This window comes from Myodes glareolus, chromosome 12 (genome assembly GCF_982192425.1).
Source record: "Myodes glareolus chromosome 12, mMyoGla1.1, whole genome shotgun sequence".
In the NCBI taxonomy this organism is placed as follows: Eukaryota; Metazoa; Chordata; class Mammalia; order Rodentia; family Cricetidae; genus Myodes; species Myodes glareolus.
Window position 1 is genome coordinate 67673497 of NC_142037.1, and position 25513 is coordinate 67699009.

Here is a 25513-nt window from a genome sequence, read left to right on the forward strand (position 1 = left end):
CTATATATACAAACTTTGTAAGCAAGATAAACACAATGATGAACATGCTGATAAGGGTATTTGACATCCAAGCAATAACATCAAATTATGAGCACCAAAAATGAACACATAAAATTAAATAATGCTTAATGAAATAAAGCAGGCACAGAAAGACAACTACTGTAAGATTTCATTTACACACAGAATTTAAAACAGCAATGTTATAGAAACAGAAGAATGGCTATTACCAAGGGTTGTATTGGTGTGGAGAATAGGGAAATGCTGGTCAAAATGTACAATGGAATAAATTCTACCATCAGTTGTATAGTTTAGTGAGTACAATTAATGATAGTAGATGATATATGAGAAGAGTTAGGGAAGAAAATTTTTGATATATTTTCATAAGATTTGAATATGTATGAATTACTTTGATAACTCATCTTGTGATGTATACATATACTAAAACATCATGCTACATACCATACACATATACAACTCTTAACTGGTCAATTAAAAAATACTGAAATAAAATAATATAGTTTAAAGGGGAAAGGTTATTAAAATTAAACATACGAAAAGTATGCCCTGCAGAATATTAATGACACACAAGATAATCCCTGAAAATTAAGCTACAGCAAGCCTATAATTTGGAGATTCAAACTAAAAGCCTCTAAAAAATCCTAAAGTCAAATAGCATATTCATATGACCTTTTCAAATTATATTTAATCTTAGAATGTGTGCTAATGAGTCTCTATTAACGACAACAGAATCACTATAATGCGCATATTCTGGAATCTACTACATTACTGCATATTTGAGTATTATTGAAAACCAAAGCTGAGTCACCATAAAAGAACAGAAAATACCATTTTACCTTTGGCTGAATTACAACAAGTAAAACACAGAACAGTAAATTTTTATGTTATTTTTATTTATTTATTGTTATTTACTTACTAAAATCATATGTCAGAAATTTTACAATACTAATGGTACTAATAGTACAAAATATTTTTATGGAGAAAATAATTTTAAAATTAATGCAAGAAACCTATTGTTTTGGGCAGAATATGTAGGCAAACCAGATCATATTTCAAGGGAATGCAAGTGTATACATGTTTAGGACAAAATTTCACAGCTTTTTCTAACTCTCACATAAGACCTAGCCCAGGACATGATTCTAAAAGTTAAATCTTTAAAACTTACACGACACTAAACAGATTTTTACTGCATTGTAAGGTGAGAGAAAAAAAAATCAGTGTCAACATACCCTGTAAGAAAAGTTTATTCTAATTAAGCAAAATAATACAAAATGTTAAAAAAAAAATAAAAAACCTTAGATTATATCAAGCAACAGTAAACAGACATTAATATAGTTTCATATTGTTATATAATTTTATTTCTATACGTTTTAATAAATGTTAAGCATCCATGTTTCATAAGAGAACAATTTCATGAGGAGTTTCTTATATAACCATGTAACTGAATTATAAGGTAGCTTATCTTCTCTTTTAAAACAGTCACAGCACCATCTATAGGCCAAATTTAAACAAGCATGTGTTTAAACTGGTTTATAGCTGAGTCTATTCTTTAAGCCACTCAACAACACAATATGCCTATATAACTTTACACATATAAAGACTGTTTTCATACAATTACCTGAAAAGCCTTTAACTGTATTTAATCCAAAGAAGAAAAAGAGAACAAAAACAAAGAAGAAATAAAATTCACTAGAAATGGACACCAGGGTGTACAGGTAAAAGCAGTAAGATGTCTCAGAGGGTAAAAGCACTGCATTCAACGCTCAAGAGCCACATGGTAAAAGGAGAGAACATACCTCACAAACTGTCCTTATATTCCTATGCAAATGAATAAATTAACAAGCAAAATAAACTTGTTTTTTTTCTTAAAATATTTTCTCTAGTTGTTCTGTAAAAATCCACCCCCACAAATAAACAGTGGTCAGCAATTGTTAACTAGACTCTAAACCCACATTTTCATGTTAACCATAACAGTAACCACTTCTTCCAAGTCAACTGTGTGGTTGTAATAAACATACCTCCAACTGTAATTCTGTATACTTTCTCCTAAGTTCTGTGACTTCTTCTCCAGCCTGCATCTTCTTATATAAATCCAATTCTGTGTCAAGCAATTCTTTCTGCATCTGAAAAGTAATTAATGTTTCAAATAACAATATTCTGATCTTATGTAAAATTTTTACACGATCCTTTTGCTCATATACACTTTTTTCCCCTTTCTTTTGGCATGGGCTAGTAATATATAAAGTCAAGATTCTCCTGTTTTGACTTCATGAATGACAAGATTAAAGGTATGTGTCACCATGAAAACTGACATTTCTATTTCATGTGATACTATTCTAGCAAAAGTATCCTAATTCTTATTCTCATTGATTTCCCTAAAATTCATTGTCTATATCACAGCCAGAGTATGAGTTCTATGAGCTAATAATGTAATAACTTCTGGGAGGAAAAGGGCTAACAAGCAATATATAGTATGTCTTTATATAGGTAAATTCAAATACCTTAGATCTGAGGATAAAACACAAAGTAATCATAAAGGGTACCAATAGGAGTTGTGTTAGGAATACTGTTATCATGGGCTGGGGAAAGGAGTCTCTTATGTGTATCTTTTTATGTACTTTTGAACCATGTTATTATTAGTTACTTTAAAAAAGCTTAAACCAGTAAAAACTGGAGCCAGAAGAAAGAATTCAAAACTGAAAACAGACATAGACCTAACTTTTATCTAATTAACATATTTACAAAAAGGACTCAAAGTAAAGCAACATCATAATCTGATCTAATCTTTATTGGAACACAATTAGTTTGGAAAGAATATAAATAAAATTTGAATCCAACTTGTTGAAATCAGTACTGCAAATTTTGCAAATATTCTGAATGGACTGCAGGTCGACTTGAACGATGAATAAACTGATGTTATGAAATCAAGTCATCATCATGGAAACTGACAGTAGAGTATAAATTTTAAAAAAGAGTAAGGATGTGATTTAGATTGAAATTAGAAATGTCAATGTGGCTTTATACACACACAAAGAATAAATACTGTACCACCTGTATTTTATTACTTGTTGCCATCTGAAAACATCTTGCTCATTTGTTTAGATCATCCAGAATAATACATCTGAATTTTTTCCCTTTGCAAATTATTCTGGAGAGTGATAATAAGTTACTTCCTATCATGAGCCTTCTATATTACTAACTAGTAACAATACATAGTTCAAACTTCTTGACCATACAATCAAGTACCCATATCATTTTGTCCCAAACTACCTTTCCAAAATTATCCGTAATCATTTTATAATAGTAAGTTTCACAACTGTAAAAAGTAGAGTTATGATTAGTCCAATTCTGAACAAAGGATACATTCTTTAAAAAAAAAACTTAAAAAAATCACGTTTGATATTTTTATTTTAAAGCTCTTTTTAAAAAAGACTTATTTGTATTCATTATATATGGATGTTTTGCCTGCATATGTATCTGTACACTATTCAGTGCACTTGGGGGCCAAAAAAAGGCATGAGATCCTCTGAAACTGGAGTTACAGACAGTTGTTAGCTGCCAAGTGAGTAAGTTGAACCTAGGTCCTCTGAAAGAGCAACAAGAGCCCTTTACCACTAGGCCATCTCACCAGACCCATGCTTAATATTCTTAGTAAGCAGTCATATGGAAAACAAAACAGAATACCTGAGTCTTCGTTTTTATACTTTTTGGAAGACAGCGTCCAGGAGATGTAGCTTTGACTTCATCTTTCAACTTAGTAATATTTTTTGTCAAAACCTCTAATGTTTTCATTATTTCTGCTTTATCTTCAGACTTCATTGTTTTGTTTTTCTCTAGTTTTGAAATTAGCATCTGGCAAGTTTTAAAACAGAAATCTTAAGAGACCTATTCCTATTACTGATAACAAAACAAATACAATAAAACAAAACAAATACTATTTTTAGTTTATTTTTCTCAACAAAGCTGCTATATCTAAGTGTATAAAGATAGAAAAGCAGGCTTGGGAGCTAATAGCGTAATTAAAACCAGTTTACTTTGGGAAGAACTTTACTATTATTTGGCTCTCTTAGAACATAAGATCTGAACAGGAGAAGTGAGATAGGAGATATCACATGGAATTATGTTCTCGGAGTTAAGATAGCTTCAGTTTTATATGAAGCATTATGATTTCACCTTAATGAAGTATATCCAAAATAAGAAAAGACCATATTTATAATCAATGCAAGTTTTTCAACAGTCTTAACTTCTAGCCTACACTACAAAAAATAAGTAATTTGACAGTCTTAGTCTCCTCAGGTGCTGAGATTATATTAATGTACCACTGTGCTCCAACAAAACATTTTTTTCTAGATTTTTACATTTCTACTACATTATAAAACACATCAAAACTAATTTCTAAGCCAGATGGTGATGGTGCACACCTTTAATCCCAGCACTCAGGAGGCAGAGGCAGGCAGATCTGAGTTCAAGGCCAGCCTGGTCTACAAGAGCTAGTTCCATGACAGCTAGGACTGTTCCACAAAGAAACCCTATCTCGAAAAAAAAAAAGACAAAATAAAGTTAATTTATAATTAAAATGTCATAAATTAGAGAGCCATCTGCCCCAAAAATGTCAGCCAAGAAATGCCAGTTACATTAAGTAAGTTTTAAAGATTTAGTTTATAACTGATGTATGTGTGCTTGTGCCGTATGCATGAAGATGGCCATGGAAGCCAGAAAACAGGGTCTGATACCTTGCAGTTAGGGTTACATGCAATTGTGAAGCACCTGATATTGGTGTAGAAACCCAAACTGGGGTCCTCTGAAATAGTAGTAGCAAATGCTCTTAACCATTGAGCCATCTCTCCATGTCCACATATAATTTGACTGTTTTATCAATCACATTAAAAAGATAAAAAAGGAAAAATAAAATTGATGGCAGAAGCCATTCGTTCATCCCGGCCGCCCAGATCCAAGATAACAACACAGAAACTATATTAATTAAAACAGTGCTTGGCCTATTAGCTTATGCATATTTCTAGCTAACTCTTACATCTTAAATTAATCCATTTTTATTAATCTATGTATTGTCACATAGTTGCGGCCTACTCATAAGGTTCTGCCCGGCATCTGTCTCCTGAGGCAGCTACACGGCTTCTGTTTCACTCTGCCTACTCTCTCCACCTCTATCTGCTTTGAATTCCCATCTTGCCCTATTCTACACTGCAACAGGCCCAAAGCAGATTCTTTATTAGATGGTATTCACAACATACAGAGGCAAATCCTACATGAAAATTAATTAAGTAATTTAGCCTAGTGTACCAAATGCACATTTCAACAATAAAAAAATTTTAAGATGTTTTTCTTCATACTATAGCTTTGAAGTCTGGCATATAATTATAATTTTCCTCTCAATTTGGACTAGACACAGGGCAAACGAATCAGTCAGGTGTGGCTTTTGATTACTCTTGTAAAACCCCAGAGTAGAGAATCTCAACTAGTGAAGAGCATGCCAATAATAGTAAAAAGATTTCATTTCATTATTCGCTGACAAGAATACTATACAGTAACAGAGCTAAAGAAACTTATTTTCAATTTGTGTTGATAACCATTTCCAAATAAACTATACGTACACTTCATAAATTTCTTCAACTACAATGCTATTAATACACATGATACACTGTTTTTTTTTTATTTTTACCACTACCAATTACAATAAATCTGCTTCTCACTATGAATTTAAAAGATTAAATTCAATAAACATAAGGCCAGTATTTTGCCAAATACTTTAACTATTTTACCTTCTGTGTTTCAATGTGCTTTTCTAAAATTTCTTGCTTCCTTTTTCTTACATCCTGCTGAAGTTTCAGTGCCTCCTAAAAGAATCAAAATATCATTTGAGTAATATCTAACGATATCTAAAGATAGATAAAGCAATACAAGAGAAGAAAGGCAGTTTTAGTTAAAGAAGCATGGCAACAAAAGCAATACACTTTCTATCGTAAAGCTTAGAAAATGAATGCAAGTGTCAAAGATCAAAAAGAAGAAACTTTCCTTTACAGTAAATGGAAAATGGGGTGGGCGTTACTTATTTCTACACACAGAGCTATGTATCTAGTCTCACCTTGTGGGGAGTGCCTTATACACACACTGACTGGAGGAGTCTTCCTAAGCGCAGATTTTACGTCATGCTATTTATGCTTACCTGTTTCTTTTTCTGTGCTTCATTACTATCAACTGCAGGGGTAGAAACGAGTAAAGATTTCTGCGCAGCCTTCAAAGCAGCTGGATTATACACCGTTTTTGTAAGGCCAGTAGATGTAGACAACACCTACCAACACAAATTCAATTTCTTCAGAGTGTTATTATTCATAATTTCTTAAGTCTTGCTTCTAAAACACTCAAACTTTAAAGCATTCCTGCCTAAAATTAGCATGCTGAACTAAATGTATTATATACTTAGAATAACTAAATCATATTTTATGACTTAAAATGAATGGTTTGAGTGAATAAGCCCTAAACCAAACAGAAATTTCCTAGTGACTTAATATCTGTAACAAAAATTCAAAGCCAAACATGTAAATCTTGAAATCAAAGGATAAAAAAAACTCCCATTATTGTATTTCTCAGAAAATACTTGTGAATATATCTCTACCTATCTCTACTGAAGCAAAAAAAAAAAAGCACAAGAGAAAAACTGAATGTGATCCTACAAATAATTTAGTATGATCACTACAATTTGAAGTTCCAAAATAAATGCAGCCATCACTCTCCATTCCCGGCAGGCCATATTCTTCCTGTCTGAAGTGATCTTAACCTCTTAAGCCAAGCTCAGATGCAGTACAAGCCAAAGCATTAACCATTTCTCTTTTCTGCCCAATACTTAACAAACAACTTTTTATTCTGTAAGCCATGATATAAAATACTAGTAATGTTGTTAGGAAATATTAACTATTTTAACAAATTCTTATTTTAATTTTATTTATTATTAATTTTATTTATTTATTATTTTAATAAAAATTCTGATAGTGATGTCTTCCTTCCTATCTATACTGCAAGAGCCTTGATACAAAAAAAAACAAGTTCTCTTCTTTGTGGTTCTTGAATCTAAGTCTTAATGACACAGAATTATGAGACTTTGGTTAAAGTAAACTTGAGAAGTGGGGTAACTTCAGTGTGCTTATCTATAAACTGAAGGTTCACTCGACAGTATCCAAAACACAAACTCAAAGCTCTCGCTCTCCTTGACAGACATTACTGTCTCACTTTTATCACTATGCTGTTAGCACCTAAAGAGTACAGTCACACATGATAAATATTTCCACACTAAATTAAACAAATGATTATAGATTCAAGTAGAATACCCTTCAAAACACAAGGTTTATTTAAAATAAAAAAAGGACAGCTCTGACAGTCTACTTATCCTTTACTAAGCTCCATTTGGTGACGGGTTCACAGAAAAGATGGTATCAATAGATTCTACAAAACCTAATCAAGTAACCATACACCATGATTTTCCAGAGAAAATATTATTGTTTTGAATGTCTTAAGGGTTCCTACGCTAAAACATAACAACCAAAGACGTAAGAGTATATATGAGAACTATCACCCTATTTTTAGCTACTATGTTAACATCTGGTATAGCATAAAGCAGCAATCTGGAGAGTACTGTCTAATCTTTCCTCATGGAATTAGAAGGAAAAAAAATGGGCAACTCATTACTCTTCCATGTATCCATGAATGTCTCAAATCTCAATGAAATAAAAACTGTTATTTTACCTCCACAGTGCACACTTGATGTTTAAAAAGTAAAAGAAAATATTCTAAATGTACCCAAATTTCATTTGTAATTTTCTTCAAGGTTAAACTGTCACATATCACTAATAAACATGAAATAGTAACTATGAAATCCTTGCATTCATTAGAATATAAAATATGGATTTAGCTTATAGTCTAATTTCAGAGATTATTAGTAATAATTCAGAGAATGTCTTTGAACCTAGCTTGCTATGTAACAAATGTTAAAATGAATGATTATATGAAAGAGAAACAACTTATGAAAAACATAAAACAGTCTCACCTTTTTAAGTATATATTTAACTACTTTAAGTATACCATTTTTTATAAGAATGCCCTAATAAGTTAAACAGCTTTGAGTAGAAAAGTTTTCCACACTCAAATAACTTGGAAATATTGAGTATCACAACCATGTTTTCAAATATCAAATATATATAAAACAATTTGTTTAATCACTAGTATTTTCCTCACTCAAAGTTTGTATCTGATGAGAATAGAATACTTCTTTGTTTCTACAAGCTGTCTCATAAGCACATCCATAGTCCTATCCACTGATTTCCCTCTGCAATGATAGGATATATGATAAACTGTTCCACAAATCCTCAATATCTGAAGAACTCCTTAAAATTCAAAGATAAAGAAACAACAGCGCAGAGCTTACACTTACAACTGTATTTTCAACAATGGTGAAACATAGCCCAAAAGTGCCAAGAAGTAAAACTAAAACGTGTATTGGAAATAATGAACTGTAGAACTACATGCATTGTTTTTTATTTGAATCTATTTAGTTATAGAGATTAGGTACTAAAATAGTAAAGAATATCCACACTTTTCAAGATGTAAAATTTATCCAGGCCTGGTGGCATGTGCCTGCAAATCCAGCACTTGGGAGCTGGAAGCGCTGATAGAAGCACACTAAGAGTTCTATATGAGACTGAAGGCTGGCAGCACAGTACTGCCACGCTCCCAGTCATGGGTTCAACCTTTAGCACTGTCAATAAATAAATACATTTAAAATGAAAACAGTGGAGGAAGCAAAACAATTCCAACAGACAAGATTAAGTTACAATTCCTAATACAAAGCATGGCCTTAGCAAGTAAACACAGCATGTTTTTTCCAATTTTTTCACATAATGTAACTTAACATGGTGACATAATACTAGCTTAACTTCTGAAGATCTAATTGTACTCACTGTCTCAACTGCTTCTAAGTTTATTTTGGATTTTCTATACATATAATAATTGTGTCACCCATAAACAAACAATTTTATTTCCTCCTTTAGAATCTTTATAATGGTTTATTTCATTTTACTACTTTACTGTATTGGTTATGTCCTACAGAAAAAACTGCAAGTGTTTACAGTGGACATCTCTGTCTAATTCCTGAACTTGACAGATGGGAGACATTCAATATGTTTCACCATTAAGTTCAATGTTAGTTCTGGTGGGTGGGGATGCAAACATTCTTCATCAAGGTAGAGAATCTGCCTATTCCTAGTCTGTAGATTGTTAAATATTTCACCAAATGTTTTTCTACCAAGTTATTCATGTGAGGTTTTCCTTCTCCCTTACAATACTAATGTGGTCAGTTAAATAGATTTCTTGATGCTAAATCATCTTGAGTTTCTAAACTAAATCTTTTCTAGCCACGATGTATTATGCATTTGACATACACTGAAAATTACTAATATTTTATTTGGAATATCTGTGTCTATGTTCGTAACTGGTGTTAGTCTATAACTTTCCTTTCTTATAATATCCTTTGTCAAGTTTTGGTAGCAAAGATAAACCCAGAAGATGGGTTAGCAGGTCTATCATGTGGTAAGCTATCATTAAGATCTCCTATAACCAAGACATATCAATTCTCTAGAGAGGTTACACTTCACTAATACATTTTCTTTCTTTTTCATTTAGATTTATTTTATACGTATTTGTGTTTTGCCAGTATGTTACATATATGCACCATGTGCATGTCTGGTGTCCAAGGAGGTCAAAGAGGGCACTAGATCCCCTAAACCTTCTGAAGTTACGATGGGTATGAACAAGGGTTCTGGGAAACGAGCCTGGGTCCTCTTCAAGAGCAGCAAGTACTCTCAACTGTTGAAGTGTTTATCTAGTTCTCACATCTCCGTCATACTAGTACTAGTTCATGAAAAAAACAAATATTTTCTTGCTAAGGATGGGAGGGAAAGACTATTCTGCAAAAAACAAAATTATTTACTATTTAGGATTACTACGAAGTCATCTAAGTTTCATTTTTAAAATGTTCAACTGAAATTTAATATAAAAGAATGTAAACATGTTAAAGAAAGAAGTTCTAGCAGATATTTAAAGCAGAAAAGAGAAACTCAGTTAACTTTAAAAGTATCTGAGGTACTATATATACAGGAAAATTAATATGCTTAATGTTTTCGATTAAGTATGCATCTATTCAATAAAGTGGAATGTTTATTTATAATATTACTTAACAGCATAGATATGCATTCTACAGCACTGGCCAGTGGAGATCTGTGAGAAGAACAAGATTTAAAGGTTCATTTATAGAGTATTCTGAGGATTCTTCACAACAATATTAGGTACTTCTTAAAAGCTTGATTTAACCAACAGTAAAAAATTACAACTGCCAAGAATAATACATTGTGTGTATGTGTATGTGTGTATCTCTTGTATATGGCTACACTGAATACTGGCACAATGTCTCACATTTTGGTTGTGAGGACACTTAAAATCATGGCTATCCACTGAAGTTATCATGTTGTACTTGTGTTCTGAAATTACTTTACAACCTCCAACTATTATCTTCATAATTTCCTCACCCTGGAGCCCTACTAACATTACTCTGCTCCATGAATTTGACTTTTTAATTTTCCATATATGATAAAGGAATTAATGACCTTACAGAGAAACACTTTAAACAAAGAAAAACTATTTGCAATTCATAATCAATTTTGCTACAAACTCTAGCTCCCAGAAAGTGCAGCCTATCTTTTAAATAAGTCAAATTTTCCGGTAATAAAAAATAATCCAAGATGTCGGGCAGTGGTGATGCACACCTTTAATCCCAGCACTTGGGAGGCAGAGGCAGGCGGATCTCTGTGAGTTGGAGGCCAGCCCAATCTACAAAAGCTAGTTCCAGGACAGGCTCCAAAACTACAGAGAAATCCTGTCTCGAAAAACCAGAGAAAAAAAGTCTTCAGAGGACAATGTACTAAAAATTAAAATAACAAATAATGGGAGAGAAAAGCTGCATGTATTCTACCAATCTTTGGATTTATATTAGCAAAACTGTAAAAAAAAAAATCAAAATTTAAGACAACTTGCTCAATGTCATTTCCAATGGCTAAATGAAAAACTGAAGTGCCTATATGAAATATAGCTCATTTTACCACACAATCTCCAATTTTAAAAAATTCCAAATACAAATGTTAACTTTCATTATGAAAACAGGATAATATATACCTTGGATTAAAAAATAAATACATTAAGTCAGGCAGTGGTGGTACATGCCTTTAATCAGGAGAAAAAGGCAGGCAGATCTCTGAATTTGAGGCCAGCCAGGTCTACAGAGTGAGTTCCAGGACAGCCAGAACTACAAAGAAACCCTGTCTTAAAAATACCCAAAATAATAATTTAAAAAAACATTTTTTAGTTCAAAAATGAACATTCTATGATAAATTTAATATCTAAGACTGGCATATTAGACACCAGGACAGGACATTTGATTGAAAAGGAAAATGCACTCCAGGAGAAACACTACAAAGAAGCTAAAACTAGACCAGGATAGAACAAAAACAAAACAGAAAAGTGAGCTAGAAAAGGAACTGGAAGAGAACAAGACTGCTCCCTTGGGTTGGAGGCCACAGACAACACACAGCAAGTTATTCCTAAGGCAGATAACATAGACTGCACAGCAAAAGTGAGACAAACTACCAATGGCAGAGGTGTCTATGAACGGTTTATGAAACAAAGTAACTGTAGCCAATAAATTCATATTTTCTATAATAAACAGACACTGGAATAGTACTGACACATTGGCAACAAAGTAAAATTTAAAGAGGAGAATGGCAAGACACCCGCTAATAGGCACCCAAAAGCCAGGAAACTAAAGTAGAGAAAAAGTGGTAGGCTATAAATACATGCACCATGCCCATGAGGCTTTAAAACAACCACTTCTAGAGGTGAGGACCAGAAATTAAAAGTAACTTCTATATGGAAAATAATTCATTTTAGGCACTGAGATGTCCAAGAGGAAGGCCTTATGCAAACTGAGTTTCAAATTTCTAGAAATGTCAAAGACTACAAAGGTAAATAATAATAATTAAAAAAAAAGAAACCAGTTCTCTAAAGAACAAATGGAGGGCAGGTCAGGAGATGCTTGATTCATTTTCATCATGAATTTCCACTGTAACCTTCAAACTAGAAAGAACATGGACTGAAAATAAGAGAAACACAAATCTTTTGGGGCTTGATTATACTTGGTCTTTAGATCATTCAGTTCTAATATCCTATAGTTTCATGTATTAAACAAAACAATGTAATCAGGGCAGTCCCTAATACCGCAACATAAAAACAAAATACCCCATGTCTGTCTATTCAGAAGACAGATCCATAAACAGCTGTTAACACTCTGTATTTACCTTCTTTTTTAAAAAGTGTATTGTAAAGCCTTATAGAGATAACTGTCAGCAATAACTTTAAACTGCCAAAAATAAAATAATTAGATCATCCTTCCCATTTACAGACTACTTTTAAGTAAACAAAGACACGTTACCATCACCAGCCTACCAATACGTTAAAAGACTGAGAGACGTTAAATGCACTGCCAATTATCATGCAGTTAGTAAACAAAGAGCTGGGGATCAAATTCTGATAATATTCCTAGCACGGCCCTTTCTATTACACTACCAGAGTTTTGAAACTAAAATGCACCTCTCTTTAGAAAATAAACATAAAAGAAGACAAAGAATGGAGCACACAGAAATAAGAGAAGCGAGTATTACAATGCTGATGTAAAAAAGAAAGTAGCTAGGCTAGTAATTGTCTTTTTCAGCAAATAGGAGTAAGAGCTACAAATACTATTAAGAAGCAGGAGTTTGGAGCCATGAAAAAAAAATTAAAAATGAAGATGCCACCTGAAAAACATTTATGAAGCCAAGACAAACACATCATGCTATTCTTACCTTTTCAGTTGCTGAAACAGATGGCTTTGATACAAAACCCAACCTGTCCTTCACAGATAACTTAGTTACATTCTAAAAAGATTAAAACGGACATATTCAGTGTTTCCCCAAACATATATTAAGTCTGTTGGGATTTTGAACATCCTGATTCTACTATATATACTGAGTTTGTGCATAACAAAACTAGCCACAGAAACTTGGGCCTTTAAAAAAGTGGGAGAGAAACAAGGAGAAAGAAGAAAAGGGAAAAGAATAAGAGGATTAAAAGGAAATAGACGTTGAAAAACAAAAAGTCTTTAATATTAACCATAAAAAAATTACAATGTAAAATCTGTCCAAGTAGTTGGTTCCTAACGTCCTTTCCTGGAACTGTACATTAATAAGCAGAAAGTCTGCACATTTAAAAATGGATGTGAACATTTAAAGTATAAACCTGCTTCATAAGCTTAAAAACAAGAGTCATTCATTCCTAAAATATGCTTAAAATTAAATACACTATACTTAGTGATTACTTACATAAAATTTAAAAACAACTGTTTATCAATTTGCATTCTGAACCTTCACATAGAATCTCATTATCTTATTCTATTCATCAAGAATTATCGAAAAGAGCATCTATCATGGTATCTATTAGCTAAGTAGGATATTACATTCTAACCCAATTTTATACAGCAAGTCTTAAAACATCTAGAGAAAAAGAAAAGCTAAATTTCTGAGACTGAGAGTGTAGAGACAAGAAACTGTCACTAAAGTACGGAATTGGGAAAGCAACAACATATGTGAAAAGAGAATCCAGTCAGTAGTTAAGTGGTGCAAAGTTCTAAGCAGGGCAAGTGAGGTCCTAAAACAATGTATCAAGCACATATAGACTGATGGCTTAAGTCTTCCTTTAGCAAATGTTTTCTGTTCACCCTACTACATAATAATCGGGAGACAGAACTCTAAGCAAAAGGGTAACGGAAAAAATAAGATTTAGTATACTGAAATTCACTCTCAGGCAAATTTGTTTAAATACATCTCCACAAAGTGAAAAAGAGACCTTTCTCCTAAGTATTTATTCTCTAGCAGAAAGCAGTGCAAATGTTACAGTAAAACTAACTTACAGGAGGAGTTCCAAGCCATAAATACCATATTTCTGTATAGAACATACATCATCAAAATTCTAGCTATCAAGGAAAATGAATGGAAAATGAATGAGAACCTATTTGACAAACCTCTTAATACAACCTTCTATTTACCTGGGGAAGGTCTGAAGTAGCACTCTGAGCTTCTGCTGGTTCAACAGTAACTGACGGTACAGGACCCAACCGCTCTTTGACAGATTGTTTCACAACAGGTAAAATGGGCTGCTGAACTAACGGCTGTATTACCTCAGAACAAGTGGAAAGATTAAAAACAAGCTAGTTAGTAAAGGAAGATAAATATCCAATCAGGGTGATTTTGTACTCATTACCCATATAAAGAATGTTTAAAATATAGCTTATAATCAAACTCAACTATCTTTCAATTATTTTCAGTGTATAAATCTTCTTTGTAAGAAATGAATTATAAAAGAACAGAAAAATAATTAAATCCATTATTGTCTGCTTTAACATTGAGAAACCAGACTATTCTATAACCTCTAAAAAAAGAAAGGGAAAAAGTGAAAGGAAAAAAAAAGAATTCCAAAGATATTGTGTAGTGTAAACTTATAAGATATATAGTCATCTCTTAGTGAGTGATTACTTCCCAGGAAATGTTCCAGATGCTTTACACATACCATATTATAATTCTCTAAACTAGGATTAACCTCACTAGCTAATGAAAGAATAGTCTGGATAAGTAACTTTCTCAAGCCTCTATAGTAGGCGCCTCATGGCTCAAAAGCCTCTGCTTAAGCACTGTTAAAAGACCCCAAGAAACATTAGACTTCACACAAATTTCTCTTACCTTTGGTGAAGTAGTCTGTAACTGCTGAGTAGTTCCTTCTCTGTGCCAGTAAACCTTAATAAAGCGGTTATTTAATACTGCTTCTGTACTTGAGATTGCTTTCTTTGCCTCTTCGTACGTTGCAAATTGGATAAGGGCACCTTCAGGATCACCATTATAGGCAACCTAAGATTTAACATATTGAGGACAGTTTACTTCTAAAGGAATACACAGCTCTAGACAGTTAATTTCTCAAGATGTGAAATGCTGGTCCTTCCAAGTAAGAAAGAAGCTTATCATCACAGCTCCTTAGACCTATGCTGTCAATACAACATGCCAACTCTGTTACTCTTGGAGTTATTTCTAAAGAACATGAGAAAGTTCTTTGCTTTTTGTTTATTTACTTATTTGTTTATGGCAGTAAGAGAAAAGTTTATTTGGGGGCCAGATCTGAGTGACCATGGCCCGGATAAACATTTAGATTTCAATGTGGAAGCAGTTTCATGACATTTTTTAGTTTCCCAGAACAAAGACAGGTCAAAAAAAGCTATTAGTGCCAGCAGTGCTGGTAAGTGGTGAGAATCTTTGAAGAAGTGAGGCTAGTGGTATGTTATCAGATCATTTAGAGGAGCAGTCCTTACAAACTATGCTAGATAGTTTTATGTCAGCTTGACACACACTAAAAAGTCATTTCAGAGGAAGGAACCTCAATTAAGAAAAATGCCTCTATAGGCCATGCACAAGTCTGTAGGGCATTTTCTTTACAAGTGATCGATGTGGGAGGCCTATTCCACTGTGAGTAAGGGACCTCCCTGGGCTGGTGGTCCTGGGTTTTGTAAGAAAGCAGGCTGAGCAAGCCAACAGCATTACTTCATCTTACAAAATACCTCTTTCCTTTATTAAATGAGCCCTGTTCAGGTATCTCATTCTAGTAACAGATAATATAATCTGAACAAATTTTCTAAATCTCTATAAATAAAGTTTTCTTAACTTCTTTAAATAATTACTGACAATAGTATCATTCCACACTCCTTACCTGTAAGTTAACCAATGTTCCAAATCTACTAAAATGTTCATTAAGTTTGCTGATATTATTTAATTCCGGAGGAACTTTCCTAAGTTCAAGTTTAGTATTTTCGTTTCCAAACTGAACCTTCTTCTGGAAACCTGGGCTGTTTGTCCTATTAAAATTAGGTCTGTAAACAAAAATCAAGTCGATCAATATATTTATAAATGCTGACTCCAACTACGACAAAGAAAGAAAGTTTTACAAGTAAAATGGATATTCTCAATCAATTTTTCTCCAAAACTGGAGGCACAAGTTGATAAGGAAATTTTAAGTTTTCTTTCAACAAGTTTCCAAATTTGTAGCGCTACTATCTTTTATGGACGCCATATCCCTCTTTACTTACACTTTTCATCTCCTGCTAATTATTTTTATCAAAAAAGGTACTACTACTTGCATTTAGTCAAAATGTACATACAAATCTTTTTCTATTCTGCAAGTTAGCTTACCGAAAAGTATTTCATTTTAGGAATTCTTTACTTTTTGATATAAAGATGACACCTCAACCTGTCTCTAGTTTAAGAAACAAAATTATTGGAAATATACATGATACTTTGGCACATGAATAAAATAATATCTGTGATCCATGAAGCTACCTTTTCCCTTTTCTCTTAAATAGGAAAGCCAGATTTATAAACTATTGAACTATTAGGTGTGGCCCTAATCTCCCTTTGTGGGTGAAAATATATAAATGCAATGTCAAACTCTCCAGTATTCTGACTTTCTTCCTTTCTTCAATGTTCTTCCTGATCTATTCAGTGCCTCTTCGGCCCGACCCGACCTTCCCCCCCCAACAAAGGCCCTTTCCAGTTCCTAACAGGAAGTGTCTTCATGCTGAAATCTCCACCCAGACCTTCTACATTCTTCTCCCACGCCACTGGGCTCCTAACTATCCTGTGCACAACTTCTACTCAATAATACATCTAACATGTCTAAGGAATTGAGGTGGAAGAGGAAAGCGTAAAACTGTGTTCTCCACTATTTTCTAAAAAAATAGCTTTGTACTATCAAACTTATTTGTATAAATTTCTAGAAAACCAAAATTGTAGCTGAGGACAGCCTACATATCAGTATCTTTTAAGAGAAAAGATTACATGGTCATAATAATACAGTAATAATCAATGTAAAACAAAATCTATTAATATAATTAATTATAATTTAAATAATAAGTTTAATATTTAATTACTTATCAAACCATGTCTTCTTTGTAGAAACTCCTGGTTCTCCAGACCCAATGGTTCTTTTCCTTGATTCTGAATCCACCACTATCCTCATACTGCTTTTATTAGGAGGCTTTTCTGTGTCAAAACAAAAGAAAACAGACATTAATATTTTTGTGTTTATCTCAGCTACTTCTCCAATGAAAGAGTTCATTTCTCTCCAAATGAATATATTTATAACCAAAAGGGTAAATATACATTCAAGTACATTATTTCAAGAGGATTTTAGTCTCCTCTGAAATTTCAGAATTTCAGGTGCAGTTTTTTAAATTCACACTTAGCTCTAAGACTCAATAAAGTTCACATGACAAATATGATTCTACAGGCTTCTTTATTAAAGGCAAAATCCATGCCACTCCTCCAATTTGCATCTCTTATCACAAACCAAAACATAAATATAGAAATAAGTCACTTGAGACTTTAAATTCATAGTTTTGAAATCAAAGGAACAATTATAAGCACAAACACATCAAACTGCCTTTGCAAACTAGCAAATTGCAATTATACTGCCTAAATAGCAACATTAACATAATTGAAAATATATTTTAAAAGAAATATTCAAGACTAAATATAGTGCTAGAGAATTATAAACACCTATTAACCAATATTTTACAAACATTCTGCTAAAGCAATCTTACAAGCTTGTCTTACTTTTTACATAGCTTGTTGTCTTTACTGGGCTTCTAATTTCCAATTTCTCTGGTTGTCTATCTAAACATAAAGACAGAGCCTCCAATCCATGTCTCGGAGCCCCGCTGCTTGCCTCCATTTTCTAGCTCTCCTATGACACTGGAACATCATCCACACCAGGTATTACAGTTCAGATTCCTTCATATTTACAAAGGGGCTTCTCCTTTTACTCCTCTAGTTTCTCTCTACATATCCTACATCTAGTACCTAAGTGATATTTACATTTGACTATTTCTTCTTCCTTACCACACCCAATCAGTCACTAGTTCTTTGGAAATTGGTAGCTGTTCACATTACTAGACTTATCTTGTTCATGGAAGAAAAATAAATAACTGGTGTCACAATTTGATACTTAGGAGTATGAATATTCAGTGTTTTTCCCAGTTGTGTATGTGTACTTTGCCTATATTTATGTACACTGTGCATATGCCTGGTGACTGAAGAGATGGAGGTGTCAGATGTGAGCCACCATGTGGATGCTGGGACTGGAATCAAACCCTGATCTTCCAAAAGAGCAGTAAGTGCTTTAACATCTTAACCACCTGTCCAGTGCTACTTCTCAGTTTTTAACTGGCCTCCAAGAGACATCTACTGCTGCTGACTACTACCCCTCTTAGATATCACCAGTTCTGGATTTTCAGGAATCCCTTTTGTTTGTGGCCTCTTGTTTCCAGTCCCTACATAAGCCTGGCTCCCTCATCTCACTCCATTATCTCCCTAGTGTCCTTTGATCTACTCTCATTCACCTTTCCTGGTGTTTCTCAGGAGTTCCAGTGTGTGGGAAGTGGGGCAGAGATATAAGGGAAGGATGTGAAAATAAACAGAAAAGACTCTTTGTTCCTATGTGAATCAACCATGCAAGACTCAATGTGGTTCATTCTATTATTCTTTACCTCCACATTTATGATTCCAAAGTAATTTCCAGTCTGCTGTCTTCATGAAGCTGAGACTTAAGTATTTCTAATCAGATGACTTACAGGCATAATAACTAAACAGTAACAAAAATTATTTCTCTACCAATGCATTCTTTTTGTAGTAAATGTTATTATCATTTCCTAATTATCAACACAAAAACTGGTATTTGATTTCAGCCTTTACATTACTCTTCCAATCACATTTAGTAAATCATGCTGTCAAAATCTCAGTTCCCATGACTACTAACCTAGATCACCTCTATCACCTATTTTAAAATTCTTCAAATGTCTTCACTGTCCTGTGAACTTCCACACCTCCTTCCTTTTTGAGACAAAGCTGAGTTTCTCAGAAGTGTAAACTGTATATACTTTCAACTGTTCCCTTTCTCTCGCTGACCAACTTATCAGTGTACTGTATGAATTGTTGGTACAAATGTCATGCCATATTGATCTTAGTGGGAAAAGATGGTATTGGCGTTAGTGGTGATCAAAATGCAAGTTGTGGTTTCTGTGGGTAAGAATGCACTCACATGACCAATTCTCCAAGAGGACTTAGCTCATTGGCTCATTTGGAGAAGCTCTAAGCTACCCAATATCCTTTTCCACTAAAAACAAACCTCAATTATCTGAAAACTAAGAAACACAGTAAAAGTTTTTTCACCCAATAATTGGTGCATTTGCCATGCCTCTATTTTCTCTTTCAGATTCACTTTCACTAAGGTTTACTTGAAAATAAGCATTTAAAACAAAAAAATAAGTATTTCATGATATGCAATTAGCAAATGCATCTAATCACCTATACCAAACAGTATTATCAGTTCTATAGTTTTTCTGGATAAAACTGACAGCACTGGATAGTTATTTATTTATTTATTATATATACAATATTCTGTCTGTGTGTATGTCTGCAGGCCAGAAGAGGGCACCAGATCTCATTACACATGGTTGTGAGCCACCACGTGGTTGCCGGGAATTGAACTCAGGACCTTTGGAAGAGCAGGCAATGCTCTTTAACTGAGCCATCTCTCCAGCCCTGGATAGTTTCTTAAGCTATTAAATTCTTCTTCCTGCCTAAATCTACTATATCTACCTGTGGGAACATTTATTAAGTTCTTTTCCTTAGAAATATAAAAATAATTTCAAGGACAAAGAAGTCATAAAAATATTAGAATTTCCATAGCATCAAAAGTGCCCAAAATGTTTTATTTAATGATTATCTCTTATCAAGATTTAAGAGTATGAAACCTAAGTCAAATTATCAAATAATACACCCCATGATAAACTAATGCCATGGTTCAGGCTACCAGAAATGCACAGTAACTAAATAATTCGTATCACTACAAGCTTTTTATACAACAGTCACAATCCAGAACAAGAAATCTGAAACCTAAAATGAGGATTGAAAAGAACATATTGAGATAAAAAGGACTGAAAAAAGAAAAAAAAAGACATGAAATTCATAAAAACAACCCTCAATTTAAACGGTTTGCTAAATCAGTTGACAAATTAAAAGTAATTAACGCATTTCTAAAAGTAAAAAAATGCATTTCTAAATTATCACACAAAAAACATGATGTATCTAAATAATATTAAAATAATCATTACACAATTATGACTATGAGAAAAGGCAGTCAAATTTCTAAGTGTACATTTATCTCTCAATAAGAGCACTTCATGTATCCTGCAACATTATTCACAAAGAGCTGAAATTACCATAATGCCAATGGCAATGTTGTAAAATTTACATGCAAAGGATTTGATTCCCTTTCCTCTCTCAATCAAAACTAAAAATCAGTCTGGCACTGAACAGGGTTTAAAATATTATTACACAGTAGCAGCATACATTTATGCCAAACAAAAGCAAAACATGAGTGAAGTAGGAGTTACCAGTAACAGCAAGGAATATTGATATGAATTTTAATGAAAATATAGGTTTGGACAAATAGCTCAGCAGTTAAAAGGGAGTACTACTCTTGCAGATGATCTGAGTTCAGTACCCAGCACCCACATCAGGCAGTTCATAACACCAGAGGAAATAACATCCTCTGCTGGACTGCTTGGGCACCTCCATTCACATACAAACCCATAGACAAAAATACATAATTTAAAATTATTGTTTTTCTTTCTAAGTGCTAAACTGACCCAAGGAAAGAAGACTCCTGTAAACTAACCAGTGTGGGAGAGAAATTCAGAGGATAAGTAAACATTAGTAACAACTATAATCTTAAGGGTCTACTTTCCCATTATAGGCAATGTATATGTCTCATTTATAGAAGCAACTAAAATAAGAAAACTTGCTTTCCTGCTACTACTGATGATTAATTATTGAATTATCTTAGAGAGAATGCAATGGTGTATTGAAGAGAAACATGCACATTAAGGTTCTTTTTTTTTAATGTATATAATATTCTGTCTGTGTGTATGCCTGCAGGTCAGAAGAGGGCACCAGACCCCATTAGATGGTTGTGAGCCACCATGTGGTTGTTGGGAAATGAACTCAGGACCTTTGGAAGAGCAGGCAATGCTCTTAACCTGAGCCATCTCTCCAGCCCCAACATTAAGGTTCTCAAAGAGGGCAAATATGAACAGATTCTGTGATACTTCAGAGATATAAATTTGAGTTAGATTGTTCCTCATATCCTGCCACACATGCTTTTCAAATAGACAAAGTAGATACTCAGAATCTGACAAATTCCAATAAATAATAAAAACCTCAAAGTATAAGCATCCTAAATTTACTACTCCACATAAGTACTATTATTTAAGTTGGGCATTTATATGCAACTGAAAAGTCTTAATACTTATACTCTACATAAGGCAGAAAGAAAAAAACCTGGAATGCAAATTTCAAATGATATGATTAAGATAAAACACCTATTTCTACCACCATAATATTTTGTCTAAAAATTTTTCATCTCCTTTCTCATGTTATCTATAACTGCTACACTGTTTCACACTGAACCATTGTCACAGCTTGATGCTAGTAAAGAACTGTTGTGGCTCAGGCTAAACACTAGTTTTTAATAATTTACTGTCTCTCCTAAAATTTGAAAGATGAATTAACTGCTAGCCCATATTTCCTTTTACTAAAGAAAAGTATCAAATTTTAACATGTCAAGTGTACAAAAGAATCTGCATATGGAGTACAAGTTTTAGACAATTTCACTCTCTAAACTAGGACAGACTTCAAAACTTAAAGAATTCTATCTTACTCTCATCAATGGTTCTCAACCTTCCTAATTCTGCGACTCTTTAATACAGTTCCTCATGTTATGATGACTTCAACAACCATAAAATTATTGCAATTATAAAATTGCAACTTCATAGCTGTAATTTTGTTACTGTTGTAAGTTATAATGTAAATATTTTGGGAGATATAGGTTTGTCACAGGTTGTGACCCTCTGGTTTAAGTGAACCAGAAAGACCACACATGAAACAAAACATTAAGAAACAATAAGTTTCCTAAGACATATGAACTTTGGAATTTCATAAATATGGAACTCATGACAGACTAGAAAACCAAGTGAACAAACCACCACCATCCCTTTCTTACGTTTTCCTCCTTTCTCTGTCAGTTGTTTGTTTTGTTAGAGATCAACGCAGGGTCCTGTGCTTGATAAGCAAGCATCCTGCTACAAAGCTACACCCCATCCTGCTGTCCCATTATTAATGCTGTGAAATAAGAAAAGATTGATCATAATACCTCTGGGTGGCAAATCCATATCCCCTGATGTTAGTCCTATCAAGTTAGGCCTTTGCGCATGCACTCTGTGTCTATACATAGGTCTGGAAGTGTTTGTTATGCTTGGTGCTTCAGGATTGTAGCCATCTGTATCATATGTATCTGGTAACACAAAAACTGTAATTAAACAACAATTATAAAAAAAACATTTGGCAACTTTCAAACATTGATAATAGAAAAAACAAAAAAATAACTTATAATTAATTAAAAAACATAAAACTAATGTGTTTGAAATATATGACAGAGTTGTATAAAAAAAGTTACTAATAGAAGTCCTCCAAAAGATCTTAATTGAGTGATTTAATATTAATTCATCAAGTCCACCTCACACTGTATAATTTTAATGAGAAATTTCTTCCCATATTTTTAACTGACTAGGTAGTTTTAAAGCAGAGCTTGACATTACAAATTTAGAGGGGACCAAAACTGCACCTGCAGTAAAGAGAGAGGGTGGAGCAGGAGGAGGCTGGTGATGAATGCCGGTTGTTACTACAGTGGGGACAGAGCTGGTTGCAGAGTTAGGTGGAGCATCCATGCCAGATGGCTGTAAAGGAGGAAGTGGAGGAGGTGGTCCTGTCAAAACCAAAGAATAAGAAATATCATCTGAAAGCAAACAAATGAAATAAATTATTATACATTCAAGCCTAAAATGCTCTTTTATCAACTAAAATGTTTTCTATAAAGAGCAAAATCTTATAAGTAAGCTAACTTTTTTACAGTAAATATTCTTTTTAGTCTATTCCAAAACACTTTGCTGTAAACTATAAAGACCTACAAACAAGGGAATATTATCCTAATGTATGCAAGCCACAGGCTGTTACAAATAACAGTAAGTAGTTTAGGAAAGGTGACTTGTACATGATATCCAAGTGGGGGTAGAATACTTCATTTCTACCAGGTTTACTTTAGAAATTATTAACAAAAACAAGTATGAAATTGCTAATTTCATAAAGACTATAAGTAAAAAAGACTAGGAAACAACTTAATCTACTGACCTGTGACAGGTGGCAGACTGGGTGGTAATGGACCTGGTGGTGGCACTGGGGGTCTGAGATTCACAGGGGGCGGTGTAAGAATTGGAGGAGGTGGAGGCAGCCCAGGAGGAGGTGGTCCTTCAACAACAGGCGGCTGCGCTGGAAAAGGCAACATCCCAGGCAGGTTCACATCTTCTACCACTACTGGATCACTTCCATGATCAAAAGGACACATGTCTCCTCTCATACAAAACCCCTTTTCTGTAAGTAAAGGATTATTAAAAATAAATGTGAAAAGCTCTGGAAATACAAATTATCTCTGAGTTAGCAAACTGCAAATAAGAGTATTTTCAGTATTGGGCAAAATTATAATTTACACTTGCACAAGAGCTCTATTCATTCCCAGTAATATAAGCAATTATCAACTAATAATATGCCTAACAAACAAAATGAAAAAGAAAATTTAAATAAGCATAATACATAAAGTAATATAAACTTACATGCAACTTCCTATTCATCATTAGATAACACACTTATTACTTAAATCTCTCATTTTACACCAAAAACATATTGCAACTGTGCTTTCAATACTAAACACAATCTTTCATAGTAAATCCGTACGTCTGATTCTTCTGAAAAATCTTACATAGAATGTGTTTACTTCATAGGTCCTACATATACTTCAATAATCACCGATTTCATCAAAATGATTTCATCGAAAATATTCAAGTGAGCAGATTCCTTGAAAGGTAAGTCAAATGGTAAACTCCGACAATATTATAAACACAATCTAAAGTGTTAATAGCAGTGGCCTAATGGGAGATGACATTATGGAATTCATAAAGTGAGAAAAGCTAATCTGTCCTTTCCATAGGTAACTCCTTTCGAATTATTATACAATCAAAGCAAATAAAATACATAAACACAAAATAAAGTAGACAAAAATAGAAAAAATCCACTCGAGCAACTTACCATCATAATCTCTACACCGTTTCTTTGGCATTGGTGGCCTCACATAAGAGTTGTGATCTACCTGGTCTTCATGAAATTCAGACCAACTTTCGGTAGTGTTATTACCATGATGAGTAGGAGCAATTACAGTAATGGTGCTGCTCAAAGTAGGTACAGGATAGTGGCCAGATGAAATATTAGACACTGAAGAGACTGGTGTATAATTATTTTCTAATGGATCTGTTCTGTCCAGGTCATATTTAGGTTTCACCAGATCCCTTTCTGAAATAAAACATAAATAACTTGCAAAACTATATTCTTAAAAGAAATTACAGATCTTAAAAAAACAGTGTCAGTTTTTGCTAAACACACAGAACAGTTCAAACTTTCACAGATGTTCTCCTTTATAAGCTACTTAATAACTCGCTGATCAAAGTGTAGACATAAGTGACCGGAATGCTCAGCCCTACACGGACAGCTAGGTCCCTGCCTTTCCCAAATATCTGATGAGGAGACAGAAAGGTTGTAGAGACACAGTTCAGAAGACCAGTGTAAAATAGTGTCTTCTGGACACTGCATTCATGAATGCACAGCCAATATGGCTGCCTGCAGATCACGCTGACTCCAGCATAGAGAGAAGAGACTCAGGAGGCCCCACTCTAAGCTCAGGAGCTATCAGCTGCTGATGGCTGCAGGGGCAGGAGTCAGTATACTTCAGTAGCACAGCCTATGGTAAGCTGCCTGTGCTACAGTGGATGGTAATCTAGACTCATGCACATCTTGGAAGCACTAATTTGATTTGATGAAATAGTTAAAATATTAAAAAACCTCAAATTGGAAAAGTGAGGGAAATAGATCTGGAAGGATCTGGGAGTATAATAGTAACAATATATTGTGTTCACATATAAAATAACCAAGAAATATTTTAAACTTTAAAAATAAAGCTGTCCAATAAATATACATTGTGCCAAGCTCAGTCAATATACTTCAAATAAAATTTTTCTTTAGTAGAAAAATTTAAAGAGTATTGGCAAGCCAGACTTGGTGGCACACACCTTTACTCCCAGCTCCTG

The 25513-nt window shown here is 33.7% G+C and overlaps 1 protein-coding gene across 21 annotated transcripts in view; it reads right to left on the reverse strand.

Annotated features, from left to right (window-relative positions):
- Rbm26 (RNA binding motif protein 26) overlaps positions 1 to 25513 on the reverse strand; it is a 67181-nt gene that overhangs the window by 19355 nt on the left and 22313 nt on the right. For 10 of the 21 annotated variants that reach the window (XM_085698219.2, XM_085698216.2, XM_085698211.2 and 7 more), the window contains exons 6-18: positions 24462 to 24722; positions 23511 to 23750; positions 22948 to 23118; positions 22477 to 22632; positions 17135 to 17246; positions 15919 to 16078; positions 14904 to 15068; positions 14213 to 14344; positions 12975 to 13046; positions 6203 to 6328; positions 5799 to 5873; positions 3703 to 3870; positions 2037 to 2141 (exon numbers count right to left, since the gene is read on the reverse strand). In XM_085698219.2, the coding sequence (XP_085554345.1) occupies positions 2037 to 2141; positions 3703 to 3870; positions 5799 to 5873; positions 6203 to 6328; positions 12975 to 13046; positions 14213 to 14344; positions 14904 to 15068; positions 15919 to 16078; positions 17135 to 17246; positions 22477 to 22632; positions 22948 to 23118; positions 23511 to 23750; positions 24462 to 24722 (1943 nt within the window). The remainder of the gene's footprint in view (positions 1 to 2036; positions 2142 to 3702; positions 3871 to 5798; positions 5874 to 6202; positions 6329 to 12974; positions 13047 to 14212; positions 14345 to 14903; positions 15069 to 15918; positions 16079 to 17134; positions 17247 to 22476; positions 22633 to 22947; positions 23119 to 23510; positions 23751 to 24461; positions 24723 to 25513) is intronic. The other 11 variants (XM_085698214.2, XM_085698206.2, XM_085698205.2 and 8 more) reach the window with 10 other exon arrangements.